The 21,726-nt window shown below is 36.4% G+C and overlaps 2 protein-coding genes and 2 long non-coding RNA genes across 5 annotated transcripts in view; 2 read left to right on the top strand and 2 right to left on the bottom strand.

Moving 5' to 3' along the window:
• The window catches only part of LOC126756561 (lysosome membrane protein 2), a 33,197-nt gene extending 24,338 nt beyond the window's left edge, over nt 1–8,859 (top strand). The window contains exons 7-8 of one of the 2 annotated variants that reach the window (XM_050469719.1): nt 4,132–4,378; nt 8,772–8,859. In XM_050469719.1, the coding sequence (XP_050325676.1) occupies nt 4,132–4,378; nt 8,772–8,844 (320 nt within the window). In that variant the 3' untranslated portion in view covers nt 8,845–8,859. Of the gene's footprint in view, nt 1–4,131; nt 4,379–8,474; nt 8,642–8,771 lie in introns of those variants that run through there. The other variant, XM_050469720.1, reaches the window with a different exon arrangement.
• On the top strand, nt 47–1,187 carry LOC126756614 (uncharacterized). Its single transcript, XR_007666613.1, has 2 exons — nt 47–727; nt 816–1,187. It is a non-coding gene; the product is annotated as an uncharacterized LOC126756614 (long non-coding RNA).
• A 680-nt stretch (nt 8,860–9,539) lies between the features above and the next one.
• Nucleotides 9,540–10,650, bottom strand: LOC126756610 (uncharacterized). Its single transcript, XR_007666608.1, has 3 exons — nt 10,178–10,650; nt 9,910–10,120; nt 9,540–9,606 (listed from the first exon to the last, which is right to left on the bottom strand). It is a non-coding gene; the product is annotated as an uncharacterized LOC126756610 (long non-coding RNA).
• Nucleotides 10,651–14,758: 4,108 nt separating this feature from the next.
• LOC126756584 (uncharacterized) lies at nt 14,759–21,726 on the bottom strand. Its single transcript, XM_050469774.1, has 2 exons — nt 20,533–21,726; nt 14,759–15,039 (listed from the first exon to the last, which is right to left on the bottom strand). The coding sequence occupies exons 1-2, from the start codon at nt 21,376–21,378 to the stop codon at nt 14,830–14,832; spliced, it is 1,056 nt and encodes a 351-aa protein (XP_050325731.1). The 5' UTR covers nt 21,379–21,726; the 3' UTR covers nt 14,759–14,829.

Here is a 21,726-nt window from a genome sequence, read left to right as displayed (position 1 = left end):
AAAATATATTACTTATACGTTAAGTAAAGGAATGTCGGTTCGCGAGATAGGGAGAAAAATAGGATGCAGCCATCCAACAATAATCAATTTATTAAAAAAAAAAAATGAACCAGGGCGATCGTTTGGAGTGTTACAGTAGATTTGGGACTAGGAGAAAGACATCTCCTCGAACAGATGGTGCTATCAATAGATTATCTCTAAAGGATCGCTTTAAAAACTCTATAGAGGTAAGACGGGGCTTAGAGGAGCAATACAATGTGGCAATAGTAAGTGCGATAACAATACGGAGGAGGTTGCAGGAGTATGGTTTGAATGCGCGGAAACCAGCGGCTTTTCACCAATAAAATGAGGCTTGCTCGTTTTGAATGGGGGAAAACGCATTGTAACTGGTCCTTAGAGCAGTGGAAAACGGTAATATGGTCGGATGAAAGCAGATTTAATTTGCACTGCAACGACCATTTACCGTATGTCCGCCGATTTCCGGGGGTAACGTTTCGCCGAAAATTGTGTGACGAGAACGGTTAAGCATCTTGAAAGCCAAATGGTCTGGGCGTGCTTTTCTTTTTACATCCGAGGTCCTTTACTTTTTATTGATGGGATGATGAACGCTGAGAAGTGTGAAGAAGTTGTATCCCATTTTATCGTGCTCGTCGTAGAAGACCAATATGAGCATACTTCTAAGACCATCTTCAAGGACGACTCCGCACCGTGCCGTCGGGCTAAATCGGTAAGTTTTATATGCTGTTTAATCACCGATATATCCTCATGTTTATATTTAAGAAAAATGTCATCTGCCTACAATTTCTTTTCTGCAGGTTCAGAAAATGTTTGCAGTCCTTGGGATATCGCATATGTCATGACCAGAAAATTCTCCCAATTTGAACCCGATTGGGAATCTTTGGCATGCCATGAAAATGAAAGTAGCTCAACACCGGCTAAGCTCAAAGGCCGAACTGAAAAAAATACTTAGTAAGGTGTGGGAGCAGGGAGTCTCAACCGAATGCCTTGAAAAAAGGTTTGTTTCAATGCCTGCCCGGTCCAAACAGCTATAGCCGCCAACTGCATATAAACACTTTGATTAAATATTCAATAATATATCATATCAAAAAAATAAGAGTAATTTTACTCAAATATTAAAAAATTTGAATAAAAAATAAAGATTCTTATTTAAATATAAGAAAAAATTATTATCATAGTTTCTTTATAACAAATAGTATAAAAATTAAAATTATTTCCTCACGAAACTACTTATTTATTGAGTATTATATCCTATTCTGTATATATTTTAATTTTTAGAAAGGTTTGATAAGTCAAATCGCGGTAATAGTAAAAGCACTGCAAAACAAGAGGTAGCAAGGTTTGCTTGGCCACGAGTGTAGTTCTCACAGCTCCTTTTTAACTTAAATAAGATGTTTCCTCTCATTATTACAAGTATGAGTAGTATATGGGAGCTGAGGTAATTCGTGGATCGGTTGTACGCATTTTCGTCATTAAACTACAGTATGTCTAATATTATACGTTCACTTAAATTTGCTAAGATACAGGGTTGGTCCAGAAAGTAATGGAACTGATTTCCTTCCGCCGCCATTGTACTTCGGATTTTGCGGGTACCGACCGGATTCGGTAGAGGGCGTTCCTAGCTAACGGACGAGCGGCTGGTCAGTTGTCTCCGAGCACCTTCTGTGAGTGGTGCAAGCCGAAAATGCAGCGTTTGTTAGAGCAGATGTACGGGATTAAATTCTGTGGGAAACTCGGTAAATCTGCGACAGAGAAGTTTGATATGATCAAGGAGGCTTACCCAGATGTTGCTTTAGCAAGAAGTTGTGTGTTTCGGTGGCACCAGGCCTTTTTTCAGTTCTTTCCCGTTAAACTTCTTGGAATTAAGGTTATTTTAACATATTTAATGCAAAACAAATGAGTAGAACGAACTGGTGAAGTGTTTGTAGATATAAAAAATAAAAATATATGTGTAAAGTTCATTATCCATCAAAGAAACACGCACAATAAATAACTAAATTTTTGAACGTTAAATGAAAATATCTCAAAACCATAAGTCAGCGACTATACACATAGTTTTTTTTCTAAATCTGGAGAACCTCTTCTTTCCGTACATACCCATTTTAACCCCGAAATCGGGGGATGCTATTTTAAATCCCACCCGCCATAAGCACTATAGTCCATATATGTATATCTGGTAGTTTGAAGAATTACGATTCGATTCGACAATTTTTAGAAGTAGGATGGCATCTCTTGAGAATACTATTTGCGAAAAGTTTTATTCTAATATCTCTATTGATACTTGATTTATAAACTATAAAATTAGTGGATTAAATGCATTTAAAATTTGTGATATATAGAAAGTAGGTTGCTGAGATATCGAATTTCACCTTAGGGTGAACGGTGCAACGCCCATTGTCCAATTTTTGCACCGATTCCATTGAATCTTTTAACCACCACCTTTTAATGTAAGTTGTAAGTTGTAAGTTGTGTGTAATAAGTTTAACATTTAGTGAGCTATCGCCATTTTAGTAGTTTTCAACATAACCGTTATAGGGAATGTGCGTTGTTATCATCCGATATCGCCCACTTCTACATTATTGAGAAGGTGGTATTCGAGCCAGTATTTTGATTAATATAGCTTAATTGGTTTCTTGGATACCTTGTGCCAACTTAACAGCATTTTATGGTTGAGATTTCAGCCAAACCAATTGTTTTTACCGTACCATAGATGGACTTGACATAATCTCTGTCTACTACATTCTATAAAATATGAAAACATTTACAAATATAATAAATGAATGATATTAAAATAATTATATTTAACATATTATATTTAACATGAATAATTTTTATTACTGAACCACATAATGAGATATTTAACAACATAAATTTAACTTAAGGGACAAAATAAAATATATTTGACATTTGAGGGTAAAGTCAACTAGAAGGACGGAAATAATTATTATGGCATGTGGACTCTACTGAAAGTTTAGACCGATTTCATGGTTAATAAAATATGCCCCCTAATATTGAACATATTTATTAATAACAAGGGTATGAAGTCTAACCAAAAATCCAAAATCTTTATATGCGTTCATTACATGGATCCTTTAAAAAAAAATTAGGCAAAGAAATTTCATCGATATCGCTTACATACATACGTTAGGAAAGCGCCAAAAACCACAACTAAAATAAAACGTAGGAAAGAAGTTAATTTATTAGTGATTTATTTGAAAACTATACTATTCCGGTAACGGTACTATTATGGACTCCACTGCGTCTTTCAAAAAACGTACATTTATGCAAAAATATAGAAAATATGTGCGAAATATAACATTTTAATTTCCCACAGCGAAGTCATATGGTAAATTTATATTGCAATTCTCATGATATTTGTGTTTTACGCCTATTCTGGTTCGTAAATGCAACTGCATATCCATACAAACAACAATTAGATGTGCAAAATTCTAAATACAATCTAATACCATGTTCAGACCGAAAATTTAAAAGATTAGATTACATTTAAGCATTTCATAACCTAACAGTGTTCTCATTGCCGTTAGAAAGATCAAAAAACAGCTGTTATTGTCATTCAAGAACTCACTTCGCTTAATATTTATCAAAAGGAAAGATTGTCATATAGTATTTTCAAATAAAAGCCGTCTTTTTTTAATATTTTCCATATAATAGAAATAATGGATGCATTTTTTTTTATTTGTTAAGTCGATTTTCAGGTGAAATTAGATTCATTGCTTTAAAAAAAATTAGATTGTTTACATTTTTTCCCCTTTGTAGTGTCTAAATCAGCTGTGATAATGTAACAGATTTCCAGTGCTGACAAGTAGATTGCGCAAAATCAGAGTCGCACAGAGAGATTTAGCGTGGATCAGTTCGAAATCATTTCAATGAAGTGATTTGGAACTGTTATTTTTGTATGGCGAAATCTTGATAAATTTTTAAGATTAGTGGGATAATCCATTCAACAGCCGAAATCGTGTGATTAAGTGTCGGTCTGAACATGGTATAAAGTTAGATACAAGTGTTTACCAAAAATGTTAATGTACCCATTTTATTTATAAATCTTTCTTATGAAATAATGTTATATTCAACATATACATATATCTCTTTCAGATAAATTGGATCGAATTAAAGAAGGCACCATACTACCTCTTATATGGATAGAAATAACATCAGGGGACTTTACCGATGAGATAATAGATAATCTCTATATAAGCACCTTCGGGTTGAATGCCATCCAATATGCTTTGAAATATGGCACATTATTTGCTTGCATTATTTCGTTTGCACTCATCGTTGGAGGATTTTATAATTTAACTCAGAAACGAAGACAGCACGCTAATCTAGCACTAAGTAAAACGTAAATAGCAAACGAAAAGTATGTTAGATATTAAGAACTAATGCAAAACAAGAGCTTTGTAAATATGTACATAAATATTACTCGTTAACCAAACCTATTTTTACAAACTTGTGCTTAGTGTGTTATCATATAATAATGTCCCGTTTTTCAGATATCTAAGCTTAGCAATCCCAAATGGTTTGAGCAGGTGTAAAAAATCTAGAAACTAAACAAACCATTTTCAATTGTAAAACATAAACAATCTGCCGACTGGAATATTTCTTCATGACAGTTAAACATTAAAATGACTCCTTCATTTTAAATTAGTTTACCAATAACTACTTATTAAATATTACGGTTCCGAAATGACAATACGGTTTTGTTTTAGGTGTTCTGCAATTCGTTCGATTTCTTTTGACTTAGAATTTATGTTCGAAACAGCTGATTCCTTTGTGCCAGTTTGACAAAATAAATTAAAAAGGATTCGTTAGTTCAATATATGAGATAACCTGGAATTAAATATATTTTATTGAAGAAATAATGTTTTTTAAGGCCGCTTATGTGTTGAGCGAACGTGAACAAACAATTTAGAATCGAATGACGGAACCATTGTAATCCCTTTTCTGCACCACGTGAGTTTTGAAAAAAACGTTTGTCGACTTCAGATGGTTTCTTGTTTGCTTCAGGTTTGTGTCCAGCTATTGCTTAAGGGGAGGGCCTGCTTTAGAGGCTTCAAAAAATCGATTTTGAGGATTTTTTTGTGGGGGAAAAAATGATTGATTAAAGCGAAGTTTCTAGGGTTTATACTTATATATTTAAACATCATCCGAAAATTTGTTGAATACGAAATCTTGGATATTCTGCTTGACTTTTCCTAGTTTTTTTTTAGTTCAAATAGAAGATAATTTAATGCCAAAGAGAAACCTTTTGTACCAATTCCATACGACGGTTAGTTTTTTTTTCTATCCTGCTATCCTTTCGCTTCAAAGTTTACGCTTTCTGCCCAAACGCTCATACATATGTCTGCTAGACGCTCGGTCACTTATTCCCTTCTAGCTTCGACAATATTTCGAATTCCCATCTATAACTTTGGGGAAATATTCTTAGATTATTTTTAAAGATATTTAAGCAAAAAAATCGATTTTTTGAAGTTTCTTAAGTAAGCATGCATTTAAAAAAAAAACTAACGAAATAATACCTTTAGTCAGAGAAATGTTCATACCAATTTTAATAAAATTGGTAGCAAGGATACCGATTTAGTCTCGATTGAAGAACAGAATAAACATTTTTATCTAAAATGATTAAATTTTGTGTCCTAAGTGGAATAACCTTTAAATGTCGGAAGTTGATCCCAGAAGAGCAAAACCACACTTTGTGCATAAATATGGAATATCAGGAGTGATAGGATGCATTGATGAAACCCACACAGCTCTGGTGAAACCCTTTGTAAAGGAACATCTTTTTTAATAGAAAAAGTGTTTTCAGCATAAATGCGATGATTGGACGAGTGAACTTCTATTAGGTCTGTAAAATTTGTGATTTCGCAACCCAAGATGCTTTTGTTTTCAGTATGAGCAGTGCAAAACAATAATGTCTCTCACAGGATGAACCTGGTAATCGAGGGTGTTGGCTACTTGAGGATTATACTTTTGCTATATAAAATTGTATGTGTATAAGTTTCAGAGAGCTGCAACGAGTAATAAATTTTGGTTCATAATCGAGTATTGGTCTGTTACTCTGTCTGATTCTGTCAGTTTTCACATTAGCGATAGAGAACAACCTTGAATCACTAGAGGACAGCTTATGTATACATGAATTGTTTATGAACGTTCGCATTAGCAGAAAATACCCGTAAATGATGCATACTCATATTTCAATGATTGAAATATTCGACAGCGTTCGGTTTGTATATCATCGCCTATACATTGATTTACTCAGGCACTTCTGTTCTATTTCTAATATATATGTATGTACATATGTCACATATATAATGGAAATTCCATTGAGTACATACATACAACAAATGTATGTATATATGTATGTACGTACTCGATGGAATTTCCATTTTTTACGCATCGAAAATTTGTAACATGCGCACATTTTCAAAGCTGATACATTTTGTGCGACACATGATTTAAACCAGTCCAACAAAAATTCAGTTTACTCGCAGTTTCACATCGATTCAAACAATCGTCGCAACGCTATGAACTGACATACTACGATTTGACCCGAAGCCAACCATACCGTTTACTCGATTGTGATTGCCGAGGAACAGATTGTTCATGTTGCATCAAATCATTTGTCGCTGGTCGGTACTCGAATTGATCAACAATGTTGTCTATGATGAACTGATTTGATTTGATTGTCTTTTTGGCACGACTCATTGTTCTGATTTAATCATACTCGTTGCAGCTCTCTGATAAGTATGTGAATGGTGCGTATTTATTGTGATAATTCGATTTCAAGCATTCTCAATTTTATTTTAACTTTGTAGTGTTGTAACCACTCCATTCTGATGTGGTGCTTTCTCTATTTCTCTAAACTATGACCTTTAAGGCGGTTTTGTTCTGCTAACGAATTACTTTGTTTTTCAGCATCCCTCTGTCGAATATCGTGAGCTTTTTCTTCTTCATATTGTAAAATTTTTTTCTGGCACTAACTAATATCATGAATTGGTTGCCGTGCACGTTTGGAGGGAGTGTTGATTTTCGGAACCTCGTGGTCGTTTTGCGGCTAGTGGGGGTGGGTTTGTTTCTGCCTCAAAACATCGAAAATCTTAAATGCTCACAACGGCCGCGAAAGTTTCACAAATCCTGACAACATATTCTTCGTTATTCGTTAATATATGCTTTACGATCGACCGACTGTTGCTCTTGATTCCAAATCGTTATGCCCAACCGTTTTGGAAAAGCACCTTCCCAGTCTTTATCTTAACAATTAAAGAAAACACATATAGTAAAATTCATTCCTTTTAATATTCGATCAAATACAACTTTTTCTCATTCGTTAACGTTCTTTTGGGGTGACCCTTCTGTATTTAGCAATGTGGCCAGCTCCTTCCATTTTTCTTCTACTGCCACTTTGTTTATTTTTATTTTATTTTATCATATACTTACATTGTAATAAATGTTACTTATTTTAAAATTGCAAACGATTTGCTGATGTTCAAAAAAATAAAAGAGGAACAGTTTACAGAAAATGTCAAACGATTTGAAAATATCAAAACTTTGCCCGAAAACGATTTGCAGAACATACCTAATAGAAAGAAACCCAAATAAACAAAGTTGTCAAAATAACCTGTTTACTCTTAAGACAAAATACCTACGGAAAATATGATTCTTGAATAATAAACATGTTTTGTAAAATATTTACTTAAAATTTACAGTTGTTTCTTAAATTTGAATTCAATGAAAAAAAGTACAAATTAAAAATTTAATTCAATAGTATAATATTATGTATATGTATGAACAATATATACAGATATATTTTGCATACCACTTGCAAATATAACTTGCACACTTTTACAATAATAAAAAGCAAAAACAAATTAAATTTTCATGTGTTTAGTTACTTTATTTTTTTATTACTTTACTTTTTGTTGAATGAAACTACTATAAAACATAAACAATTATATATAGTACTGTTAATAAGGGGTTATATACGTTGCGATCGGTCAAAAAATCGAAAATTTTTTTATTGCTCCATCAGAAAGTATAAGTCGTAGAGAATGTTCTCCCAAATGTTCACAAAGATGTGTGCATTAGAACCAAAGTTATAGCGTTACATGCTGCTCGCCTGGCGTTTGTCCGGAAATCGGTTTTTTCCAAAAGTGCCATTGCCGTGAGCACGATTGCAAACAATCTATCTCACCGATTTTCTTTATTTTTTTTTTTAATTCGTTCATAACTAATGTAGGCAGTCCGTCAACGAAGCCTTTTTTTATATAAATTTAAATTGCAATGTTAAGATTTTTTAAATAAAATTTTTTCAGTCGGTAAACATGACTTTTTGAAAAAATGATCCTCGTTTCCACAAAATTTTTTTTTAGGAAAACCCTTCGTTCACGAACTCCACACTTCTTTGTACTAATGAAATTTTTTGTGCTTTATGATTTCAGTTAAGTTGCTGCACCGGAATCGTGCTCACCGTCAACCTCTTCAAGAAAATCGCATTTTGAGGAAAGCGCACTAACTCCGATATTTTTCATTATTTCTGAATGGTTAAATGTATTTTTGCACTTCGCAATATGTTCTTTCGAAACGCATAACTCATATTCAATAAAATTATCGCTACATCCCTTAAAAAATTCCCGAATATTCCTTTATTTTTCCGCAACACAACGTATATAGCCCCTTAAGTAGTAGATATAAAAAAATTCGATACTCACCAAAGTATTTTGTTTATTTTCTACCAGAGAATGTGAATCATTCACACGGCTTACGACGTCAAACAATGTCACTTTTCGCAGGAATACTCGTCCAAAATGAGCGTGTTTCACCACAGTTTTGCATCAGGGGACTCGAAAATAACAGAACTGAGCATTTTTAGTGTTAAATAATGATAATTCTAATGTTAAGAAATGAACAGACTCGCTTATTTACTATGTGCAAACGACATATAATGCATATATAATCGGTTTATGGATTAAATAAGGTTTGTATTATTACTTAATTGACTTATAAATTATATATTTATATAGAAAAGACCAATCGACCGCACATGCAGATACTAACATAGAGTTAGGGGTATGTACATATACATATGTATGTATGTAAACAAATATTCAGAAACGAAATGGCGGCAGAACTGAAAGTTGACGAAGAAAAACCAAGAATCTGCGAAAAACAAGCAAAACGCGAAAATTTCTGCGTGAGAACTTGCGAGGAATACTACAGGGTTTAAAGTACATTCCTCTGTTAGATACAATCGGGGAAGATTTAAAGACGCGCTTTTCTAGAGAAGTTTTGGATGGATTTCAACTGAGTTTGCTGCTTCCAGAAAAATTATGTGCTTTGAAAACCAAAGAAATGGAAAATCTTATTACTGCTTGTTAGATACATAGATTCCTTTTGGATAATGACATCATGTGTCGTTTGAAGCTCAAAGGTGAACTTGATCACTGGCAGTGCCGTTGGGGGTAGAAGCAAAAGTCAAAAGATAACAAGTTACCGACTACTGCATTGGAAACGTTTAAGAACTGCGATAAATACTATACCCCATAGTTCATAGTTTTCTTCGCATATTATGTACTCTTCCGGTGACGAATGCGAGCTCTGAACGCTCTTTTTCGACACTTCGCCGCATGAAAACGTGGTTGAGGATGAACATGCTTCAAGATAGATTGATCGGCCTGGCGTTCCGGCACACTCTTCATGATATTGAAGTTACTGTAGAAGAAATTCTCGAAAGATTCTCAAACTTTGTACAGTATTATACTTTGGAATAAAGTGTGTCACCAGCACTTCTACGATTTATAATGTGTTTTTTCAATTTAGAAGGATTTGATATTAGGTCTATTTTTTCACCCTGACATTAAACTGTATAAAGACCACTATATTTAGTACAATAATCTTAAAGTTTCAAATAAATGTTTATATCAGTTCTTTATCACCTAATAGCAATTGAAACAACGCTTTTAATACTCAAAATACACATTTGATAATGGATCTGGCTTTTGAAAATTATATGTTGAAATAACTTTCAACAGAGTTTTCGGAAAGAATTCTATATGGAGCCAAGGTTTTAGCGGGCATCCAAAGTCGCCTATAAAAACAAAATTATTATAGCTAACAAGTAAAATTAAATTAACGAATGTATCACCAGGAATGCGAATTCCTGTCTCCATATTTTCATATTTGATTTTTAAATGTTGATGTTCGCTTGAGAAATTTCAACCATGTGGGTCAAGACACGCTTCTTCAAGTCGACCTTTAACGGCTCTTATAATCATCTTATGATGACATATCTATAAGTGATGGTTCATCTGCAATCAAATAAAATAAAAATTTCTTTAGTTTATATCATAACGCCATAATTGAACGAAAGATTTGGCGAAATAAACCTTTTTACGCAACTGGTATTCATTTCACTGAAAAAATCGATTTTTTTGGGTCGTTCACTTATTTTTTCGGCTCAGCTCGGATTTTCTGCCAACAACACAATGTTGTGGCGCTTTGACGTCGCGCGCTTTCCATTGGTTGTCCGGGTCAACGGAGATTTCGCTTGAAGTATTGAGTATACATATTTACATACATTTGTATGTATGTTGCACATAGACAAATTAACAAAAAATTTGCGTATAATTCTTTTATATTTTTTAACATGCACACATAATTATATACATGGGCAAATGTGCGACCGCTTGGTCTTGTAACATGACTTTTAATGACCAAAACAAATGTATTTATGTATTTAAATATATGACTTATCAAACCTATGTATGTATGTATATAAAATGTATATTTAGGTAGTAATAGAAATCTTACTCTATTATATACACCCAACTCGTTTTTTACGCGGTTTCTTTTTACATGGATTTGAAGTTACAATGTTTGTTTTTACCACACTTAGCACCATTGCTGGAATGAACATATGTACATAGTAGTAACTGGGAAATCCCCTTTTCGATAACTCTTACCTATACATTTTGTTCCCATGATATTTACATTGCTGAAATGGATATTTCCAGTGATGATACCGACTTTAGTCCAGTTCGTCGCAAACAATTGCGCTTGTTATCAAGTAGCGACGAACAATTATGTAGCTATGTAAATAATTTTCTTTATTTCTTTTCAAATTTTTCTGTTCTTAATTCCGGATTAACGGATTTCTTTTGTTTTTTGCTTAATCTACCAATTTTTCACCAGAATGAATTATGCATTTTAAGTTTTAATGCTCAATAAAAAGCCATATGAACATACAATTTGTATGCATATCTAAATTTTATAGTTTTCATATTTTTTACACGGTTTTTCGAAGTATATATAATTCTTTATTTTGTCTTACACGGTTTTCAGATGACATGGAACGTATCCCCCAGTTTACTATAGGAAACGCCTCTTTTTTACACGGTTTTCTGAGGAACGTATCTACCGTGTAAACAAAGAGTTGGGTGTATTTGCGAAGGTTTAAGGGAATACATCATAAAATAAGTCAATTAAAAAAAATACTTACATATGTGCTTTCATAACAAATACATATATACAGATCTATAAATTATATGCAGAGTCGTTTGCGAATAGTAAATAAGCAAATCTGTAAGCGTACATTCCTTAACATTGGAATTATCACTATTTTTTTTTTATGTTAAACTACGTTTTTGCCAAAATGTTACAACTAAGCGAAAAAACATCAAGATAAGGAAAAAATTTAAAAGGTCATAAAAAAAACTGACACATACGAACGCCAGACCCTTTGAGGGTTTTACTATACTGACCTAGTACCATCACCATGACTTGGAATTTCTCACCCCCCAGATTAGCTGTTGTACTGTGTAATTTGTCTGTGGTGAAACTCCCTCATCTCTGCCGAGTACCCCTGCGAAAAGTTACGATATCTAAATCGTGAACCTTCTCTATGATATACGTTCTCTGGACCACCCCCGTGTTTCAGAGCGTAGTATACATAAGTAAAACTATCTACCAACATGTTAAGAAACAACCTACTCCAATGTACTCCGAGGTACTTAAAATATGTAAAACGGCGATAACGGCTCAAAACATAACTTGGTGGTTGTGCAGATCTTGCTGATATGGAATTTTTCGCATTCGATGAAATTAACGGCCCAGTCACTTCATTTGAACGTGGTTGTGGGGTCTCCCTTTTTGTAGAGTGGACAGAGCATACTTAAATTCCAACCATCCGACCATGAATTCTACAAAGAAACTGATGCATGCTCCTTATCAGTTCTTCGGCACCGTATTTGAATAGCTCGGACGGTAATCCATCGGCCCCCGCCGCTTTGCTGTTCTTCAGACAGGTAATTGCTATTCGAACTACTTCATGATCCAGTACCGGTACGTCCGCTCCATCGACACCGATTGAGGAATTAGGTTCACCAACTCCTGGTGTTATGCTTTCACGGCCCATCAGCAGGCTGGAGAAGTTCTCGCTCTATAATTTTAGTATGCTCTGGGCATCGGTTCCTAGATCACCTTTGGTGGTTCTACAAGAGTATGCTCCGGTTGTGAAACCTTCTGTTAGAGTTTGTCAAGCTCTTCATACTCACGCCTTTCAGCCTCTCTGTTTTTCTGTCTGCAAATGCGTCTCGCTTCCCTCTTCAACTCTCTATATCTATCCCATCCCGCACGTGTTGTGATCGATCATAACGTTGCGAGGTAAGCAGTCTGTTTTCTCTCCGCTGCGACGCACCATTCGTCGAACCAGCTCTTCTTTTGCTTTTTTCGAAAACCAATGGTTTCGGTTGCAACTGTACGTAAGAAATTTGAAATGCCGTCCCACAGTTCCCTTATACCGAGTTCTTGACGAGTGCTCTCAGAGAGCAGGAGTGCAAGCCGAGTAGAAAATCGTTCGGCTGTCTGTTGTGATTGCAGCTTCTCCACGTCGAACCTTCCTTGTGTTTGTTGACGTGGGCAGCCAGGTAGCTTAATGAATTTTCTTATGCTGATATCTAGAACTACAGATAACCGTATTTTGGACCCCGGCGAAGTCAATCAGCCTCAACCCATTTGGGGATGCTTCTTCGTGGAGGCTAAATTTCTGAATTTACAGACCGTTGTGCCAAAGATACCTTCATTGCCCACATTGCCGTTAAAGTCGCCAAGCACGTCCTTCTCGAAAAACTTCGCTTTGATGAGAATTGTCGCTAGACGTTAATCCACCGGTGTGAATGTCACTCGTGAGCTGCTTGTGCCATATATAAAAGAATCGCTTCTAGTCACTCCAAAAAATGTCTGACTTTTTACCGAACATATTGGTCAATCTGTGAGTTCTAGTATTGAAATGCAGGTAGATATTTTTTGTTATAACAAATGCCCTTCTGCCAAAAATGGGTAAAATCGGGTGAATACTTACCTGAACCCCCCATACTTAATATAAGATCTTCCGGTTGATGCAGTTTAAGGCATCTTTCGGTCAATATGTAAGAAATCTTAATGAAATTCCAAAATAATCTCTTTATAGTAATAATGAATTTTTTGCAGCTGACTGTAAATAATGGATGTAATACTTCCTGTTTTAATTAAAATATCCCGTTAATCACTTTACCTTTCGTGAGTATACAATTTTCGGTTATGCTCGAACTTGGATCTTCCTTACTTAGTGTTTCTTCTTTTGAAAACATCTGAAGTGAAGTGACAAGTGTTCCGACCTGTCGTCAAATTATTGAATATTAAAATTTCTAACAATCGCTCAACAGCCAGCTTGTTTCCGCCTATCTGGCATCTGGCTATTACTCATCACGTTGTCGGTAAGTCATTGACCTTTTTTAAGGGGGTGTAAGGTCAAATCAAACGAAAAAAGCCATGTTTTTGTGATTTTTTCCTGACGACACAGTTAAAATTTATTTATCCAACCAATAGCACATTGAAGTATGACATTCGAAAAATGTCTTATCAATTTTTTACAAAGAAATATTAAAAAATACGGCAATGGCAGCAATTGTCCGGACGGGTCTCGAAAAAAAGTTGAATTGCGGTGCCCCTCATAACTCATTGCTGGATCATTTGAAATCAAGAAATGAAAGTTCATTCGTTAGATAATAGTTCTCCCTAGGTAACGTTGTAAGGGTTTTTTTGAAATTCCAATTTTTGAATTTTTTCGAAGACTTTGAAGTGAAAAACACAATTTTTTGGGAAAAAATCGGCTAATTTGTTATTGCGAAATCAAAATTATGAACTTAAAAAAACTCTCCAGCGTTACCTCGTAAAATATGTACAGAAATAGTGTTTAAAATTTCAAAAGCATCGGAGCAGTAGTTTTGAAGTTATGAGGGGCACTGACTTTGGAAAACGTGAGTTGTGGGAAAAACGCTTTAAAGTTTCACAGACGCTCACAATCAAATCGGAGGGTGAAGACTTACAAATGTATATCTCCGTCAATTTTGCTTTAATTGCTCTCAAATGTTCACAGAATGATCTTAAGATATTGTACATTAATATAAAATAAAAAATAAAAAAATGCAAAAAAAAAAAACAAAAATACCTTAAGTCTTTTAAAAATAACAAAAAGGCATTAAATGTTTGACTTTTCATTCTTAATAATCCGCTGCAAACTCTCAGATGTACGAGCACATAAAAGCTGTTTGAATATTTTTTGAGATCTATTTTTGTACCATTTTGAATATATTTAAATACTTTTTCTATATATATATATTTTTTTTACATCAAAGCGCTCATTATTTTTATTTCTTGAAAAAAGTCTTAATTCATAATTTCTAGTCACTCTAGTTCTACATATTATTCTTTATTTTTTATTACAGTTACAAATAGTATACATTCTACTTAAACTTCTTACTACATGTTCTTGTCAAACCTCGTATTATAGATAAAACTACGATGTTCAGGAGTTAAAATGGGATTTATGTATTTAGATGTGTTTTCAATACGTTTACGAAAACGATCTCTATCACGGGCAAGACTCTCCCAATGCCCCTTCCTTGCAGACCTATAAGCGTAGCTCCAAGCATACATCACATGAATTTCGGGATTTAAATTAAAGCGGACCTGAAAAAAAAGAAAATGATTTCTTATTAACAGTATTTAAAATTTGTATGATGTAAACCACTTGGTTACAAAAATTATGTACTTTATAAAATACACATTAGTTCAAATAAATCGGTTAAATAATTCGCTCGTAATTTTAACGGCCGGATAAAAAAAGTTAGTTTCGAGGAAACGAACCTCAAAGTTTTGGTACATATACGCTGTCAGCCGCTGCGGGAAGTGCGGCTGATCCGGAGCACATTAAATAATTTAATAAAGAAATGTATTCAGATTTTGTCAAAACAATCATACAGGGTTTGTCCAGAAAGTAATAAGTCTGAGTCGATTTAAAAAATAATATTGAACCTATCGTTACAATTCTTTAAAAAATATCAAAATAGTCTCCCTCTGCGTTGATGCAGCGCTACCAGCGCGATATCCAAGCATTGAAAGCGTCACGGAAGGCATTCTCCGGAATAGCCTTGAGACCCGAGGTGCATGCTTCTTGGATCCCCTTGCTTGCCTTTCATTGGACTTTTCAGGCAAGAAACAAAAAAAAATACGGGGACCACATCTGGGATGTAGGGCGGCTGCGGAAGGGTTGAGATGCCGGCCTTGGTTAGGTAGCTGTTCACAAAAAAGGCGGTGTGAGCCGTGACGTAGTCGTGGTGGAACTTCAAATCGACTGCGATATCTTGTCGGACCCTATTGAACCTTCGTTTGTGTCTCTTGAGGACTTCCACGTAAAACTTGGCGTTGACGGTTTGTCCAGGAGGAAAACATTCAAGGTGGACAATGCTTTGATGTCCAAAAAGACAATGAGCATCGTTTTCACTTTGGATTTGCTCATTCTTCCGGTCTTCATCAACGAGGTCTTCCCGGCCCGCCAAAAAGTCATGGTGCCACCGAAACACACCACTTCTTGCTAAAGCAATATCTGGGTAAGCCTGCTTGATCATATCAAACGTCTTTGTCGCCACTTTACCGATTCTAACACAGAATTTAATGTTGTTGTTGTTGTTTTGACGGTTATCAACCCCCGTTAGGATGGTAAGGGTTGTCCAGGTTGTCGTCGATGTCATCTAATGAGAGGCCCAACGTAAGGGTTATCCAGGTTGTTGTCGATCGCGGTCATCTGATGAGTTACACCTAAAATCTTAGGATTATTGACAATGTCACTATACTCGGTCACGTTTTGTCTTTTGTTTTAACCCCATGTGCTGCCGGCAAGCGACTTGAGGATTTTGTTGCGGCTCTATACCTTGACGATAATCGCGGTCGTATGAGCAGTGAGGGAGCATAGACTATCAAAAGTTACACCTAAAATCTTAGGATTATTGACAGTCGGAATTTTTACGCGCCATCGACTGCAATATTAAGGTCAAGTCTCATACTCCTTCGTCCAGTTCGTCGAAATCCATGGATACTCGCTCCAAGATGACTGCAGGGGTGATTTCTGCGAAAGCATGCCTGGAGAGGAGTTCAAGTTCCGTTCACTGTGAGGTTCAATGGGAGACAAAAAGGCATCCTGTAGAGTCGGAGAGATAGCCGTTTACTTTTGAACACATGCCATGGATTCCATTGCTCGACGTCAATATCGTGCAATCACCAGCCTTGAGGTTATGTTTGTCTTTTCTGTGCTGCCGGCTAGCGACTTGGGATTTTGATTGCGTAGCTCTGTACTTAATAATCGCGGTCGTATGAGCGAAGAGAGAGAATGTTACACCTAAAATCTTAGGATTGTTGACAGTGGAAGAACCTGCAATGTTAAGCTCAAGTCTATACTCCTTCGTCCAGTTTGTGAATATGGTCGCTGTGGATTTGTTTAGATTTTCACCTGAGGAAACGAGAAATAGTACCTTCGAACACATGCCATCGATTCGGAGATTGTCATCAGCGTACCGCTCAACATGGTCCATGTAGAAGTTAAACAGTGGGGAGAGAAGCGTAGATTTTCTTCTCCTTTAGATGTTGATGTTGTGACTGACCGTGTCAAACGCTTTTGACAGGGGCTACGAGGATCGTTCTTTCGGGTGATTTCTGTTTGAGGCCACGAACTATCTGGGCGTTTATGACGCTAAGTGTTGTGATGGTAATGTGCACTTTTCGGAATCCATGCTGGTGGCTGGCTAGGCTCAGGTGGTAAGTTAAGGTCGGGAGAAGCAAGACCTCAAGTGTCTTCACTACTGGGGAGAAGAGAGTTATCGGACGATAAGATTCCCCTTTGTTGGCGGGTTTCCTCGGTTTCAGTAGTGGGACCACTCTTGGACTTTCCACACATCGGGTATTTGAAGAGTGGTCAGCGACATTTGAGGACCTTGAGATAACTTACTCGTCGAGCCTTTGTTTTAGTTAGCATGTTAATTCCATCAGCCAATTTTGAGGATTTTGCTTTGTTGATGGCACTCCTCCTCATCGGTGAAAGTAAGTGGCGCGCAGTCGTTTGGCATTTTGCGCAGCACACGCTTGGTTTTGTCTACCGAAGGGTGCAGTGTAAAATAGCTCGCGCGCTTCTTCGGGTCCGAAGAGGCATGACCATTGAATTGAACTTCAACTCGGTCGTCATGTCTCTTCGGGTTAAGCAAAGCCTTGAGAGTAGCCCAAAGCTTACTCACACCGGTGAAGAGGTTGCAGGACTTCGGGTGCTTTATCCACTTCGTCCGCTTATGATGGTTTACAAATCGCCGAATCTCCAAATTGAGATCCTTTATTCGGGCATCGCCGGCATCGGCATGGCGTAAGGTGTCGCGCTCATTAGCTAAAACGGCTGCTTCGGCTGTTTAACTTCTATCGATATGCGTTCCCGGTTCATAAGTGCAACTATCTCCTTGATCTTGCTCTGGAGTCCGTTGCAGTTGAATTGAAGAATGCGGGATTGTCGCGGGTGTCCGTGGGTGATCCTGGGTGTGAGGGAGTGGCGTGTAGGTGGTGTTTGTTACAGCTGTATACACCGCAGGGGCGGTTAGAGCAAGTCAGAGTGAGAGATATGTTGCCTGTTTGAGCTCCTGGGGACCGTGAATGTCCTCTGTTCGCCACTCGGGATGAGTGCAGATTGCACAGCCGCAGAAGCTAGTATCGCAGTACTGCGTTGGCAACATGGGCCACGTATGTAACTCGCGGTCCACTCCCTATAAGTCTTAAGGCTTGAGCACGTTTTAAGATGGCTACATCCAGTGCATGTGTTACACCTGACCGAAATGGTGTTTGGATGGAGCCTTTTAGCGCAAACGCAGCAGAAAAATTCCTCCCCCAAAGGGATTGTGACTCAATGCCAGCACGAGTCATGAACGCAGATACGGAGCAACCCTGATGACGAAGGCATTGCTCCAATGACGACAAACAAAAATTAACTCTTACCGATCCAAACGATCGATGGATTGCCGGCCGAGCTATTCAAACACGGTGGCGAAGAACTGATAAGGAGCATGCATCAGCTTCTTTGTAAAGTATGGTCGGACGAAAGCATGCCCAACGATTGGAATTTAAGTGTGATATGCCCAATTCATAAAAAGGGAGACCCCGCAATCTGCGCCAACTACCGTGGGATAAGCCTCCTCAACATCGCGTATAAGGTACTATTGAGCGTATTGTGTGAAAGATTAAAGCCCACCGTCAACAAACTGATTGGACCTTATCAGTGTGGCTTTAGACCTGGCAAATCAACAACCGACCAGATATTTTCCATGCGCCAAATCTTGGAAAAGACCCGTGAAAGAAGAATCGACACACACCACCTCATCGTCGATTTCAAAGCTGCTTCCGAAAAGGAGCTGTCTTTATGCCGCGATGTCTGAATTTGGTATCCCCGCAAACCTAATACGGCTGTGTAAACTGACGTTGAGCAACACGAAAAGCTCCGTCAGGATCGGGAAGGACCTCTCCGAGCTGTTCGATACCAAACGAAGTTTCAGACAAGGCAACTCCCTATTGTGCGACTTCTTCAACCTGCTGCTGGAGAAAATAATTCGAGCTGCAGAACTTAAACGAACAAGTACAATCTTTTATAAGAGTGTACAGCTGCTGGCGTATGCCGATGATATTGATATCATTGAGTCGACGTTGCGAGTTTTCGAGAGAAAAGTTCTGCGAAAGATTTATGGTCGTTTGCGCGTTGGCCACGGCGAATACCGCATTCGATGGAACGATGAGCTGTACGAGATATACGACGGCATTGACATAGTTCAGCGAATTAAAAGACAGCGGCTACGCTGGCTAGGTCATCTTGTCCGGATAGACGAAAACACTCCAGCTCTGAAAGTATTCGACGCAGTACCCGGCGGGGAAGCAGAGGAAGAGGAAGACCTCCACTCCGATGGAAGAACCAAGTGAAAAGAAGAAACGACTGGCGCGCTGGTGTTAACTCGGCTATAATCGCGTAAGCGGTGTCTACGCCAATAAAGAAGAACAAGAAAATATTCATATGCGTGGGAAGGTTGTTTATACTCATTTTAATTTGAAATATATTTTTTAAGCACTTGCTTTTTTAGAACTAAAATTGCTGAATAAAGAAAGAAGAATTTTAGCTGAAAGGGGAATTTCAGCGAATTGCACTTATTTGCTTATTATCATATGGCAGCGCCCAATTTCTTCATAACTGTTAGAACATACAATTTCTTACAAAAAACCCTGCAAAAAGTGTTAAATGTGAATTTTTTAAAATGTGTGTTAAATGTAGTGAAATAGCGTGTTTGTAATTTTTGATCTTTAAAGTCGAATATCCCATAAACTAAACATATGCGGTACATATAACCCGATATAATTTTTAATCAGGAGAACTTCCTCCTTCCAACGGTACCTTCAGATCGCGGCGCCAATGAAATCGGAATTTTGCCCATCTTTCTGAACTAATATTGTTAAAAAAAGAGAAATTTTAACGAAAAAGAGGATTTTCAGCAAATTGCTCATATTTGCTTATTATCATATGGCAACACATAAATGATATCCACTACAAGTGTAAACAGTTATTATATATATGTGACCTGGTCTACGGAAAGAGGGCTTAGGTATCAAAAATAATGAGATAACGAGAAACTGACGAAACGAGTTGTTTATTTTTAACAACTAGTTATTTTTAAAAACTAGTTTTCGCACGTTAGCTCCCTTTTCGTAGACCAGGTCACATATACTTATGTATGTATATATAGATTTCTTTTTTAAAAAACCTGGAAAAAGTGTAAAATGTGAATTTGTTTAAATGTTTACAAGTTATTTTAAATTATTTAAAGTGAAAAATGTGCGTAAAATGTGTTAAAGTAGTGAAATAGCTTGTTGCAAGTTTTTGAACTTTAAAGTCGATTATCTCGTAAACTAAGCTTTTGCGGTACCTAAGTATATTTTTAATCAAGAGGACTTCTTCTTTCCAACGCGTAGCTAAAGAAATCAGAATTCTGTCAGAGCCTTTTTGAGATTCATGTAGAATTTTCTAAGGTAGTTACTTACTTTAGATGGAAAAGTTTAGTAAAATCAGACAATACATGATTTGATATATATATGTACAACTTTTGTCCGACTTACCCTTTTACTACTTTCTGCCGGTTTGGGTGCGTCACTACCAAGACTTTCAACGCTGTCATTTAATTTTTCAGCATTACATCCAAAACTGATGTTTGAAGAACATTCATCATCTTCGGAGTCCTCTTCATCATCATCGTCATAGTAGGTAGAATATTGTTCAGGGTTTTGGGTGTCACTTGCGTCATCTTCTAAAAAGTATACATCATCACTATGTTCAGACAGAGTTCGCTGTCGCTGTTTCCAGTAACTGCATCCTAGGTTTATCGGATGAGTATTAAAAGCACTATCTTTTACTTTATCGCTACCGTCTTCAGGTATTCTTTCATTTTCTCTTGTTGCGGTTTCCATTGGCTTATTATTAGGAATTTTATTCATATCCTTACAAATCGGCATGCTAAAGCCGGATATTAGTTGGGCAAGCAAGTTTTGTGCCACAGGCTCTTTGAACGGTGATTTTATATTTACTCGAATAGCACTCTGTGCAGGCACTTCACAATTCGCAACGGTGTCACAGGTAAACGAAAATGATTTTAGCGACATTTTTATGAAATTTAACTTAGATACAGTACTTAAACTGCATACATTACAATTTGACCAAATGCAAAGACTTTTTCTATCTAAATTATGGCTTAAATTAACATTTTTACAAAAGTTTACTCCTGAAATGTTTAATGCTAACACATTATTAACACATAAGTTTGCTTTCACGTCATTAAACACGCAAATAACTGTATTAAAAATTACAGAAGACTTATTTTTCAGGTGCACAAACTCAAAAGCTTTATATACCCAAGATAGGTGTGCTGAAAATATATTATTTGATTCAAGCATGTGACGAATAATCATTTAAACAATTCTTCCAAATTAACCAATACATTATTATTCTGAGCAAAATCAAGTAATTCAATTTCCACATAAAAATTGTTAAATATCGCACTTCAAGGACAGAGTTTCTTATAAATTTCATCAGCCTTTTTATGTCACCACTTTTCGAAAGTCACCAATTTTGGCAATTGACGTGATATTATTACTTGATGTTCACCAATATTATTTGTTATAAGTACACGGTATTCAAATAGTTGAATGTCAATTATGTTTACAATTCCAAATCCACTGCAACACAAAGAATTTGTATACATTTTAAAATGAAGCTATTCTTTATAATAGACTTTTTCAATTTGGACTCGCAGTCGA

Source organism: Bactrocera neohumeralis, chromosome 4 (genome assembly GCF_024586455.1).
Source record: "Bactrocera neohumeralis isolate Rockhampton chromosome 4, APGP_CSIRO_Bneo_wtdbg2-racon-allhic-juicebox.fasta_v2, whole genome shotgun sequence".
Taxonomy (NCBI): domain Eukaryota; kingdom Metazoa; phylum Arthropoda; class Insecta; order Diptera; family Tephritidae; genus Bactrocera; species Bactrocera neohumeralis.
The sequence above is the reverse complement of the archived record's forward strand: the minus strand, read 5'-3'. Positions and strand labels throughout refer to the sequence as shown.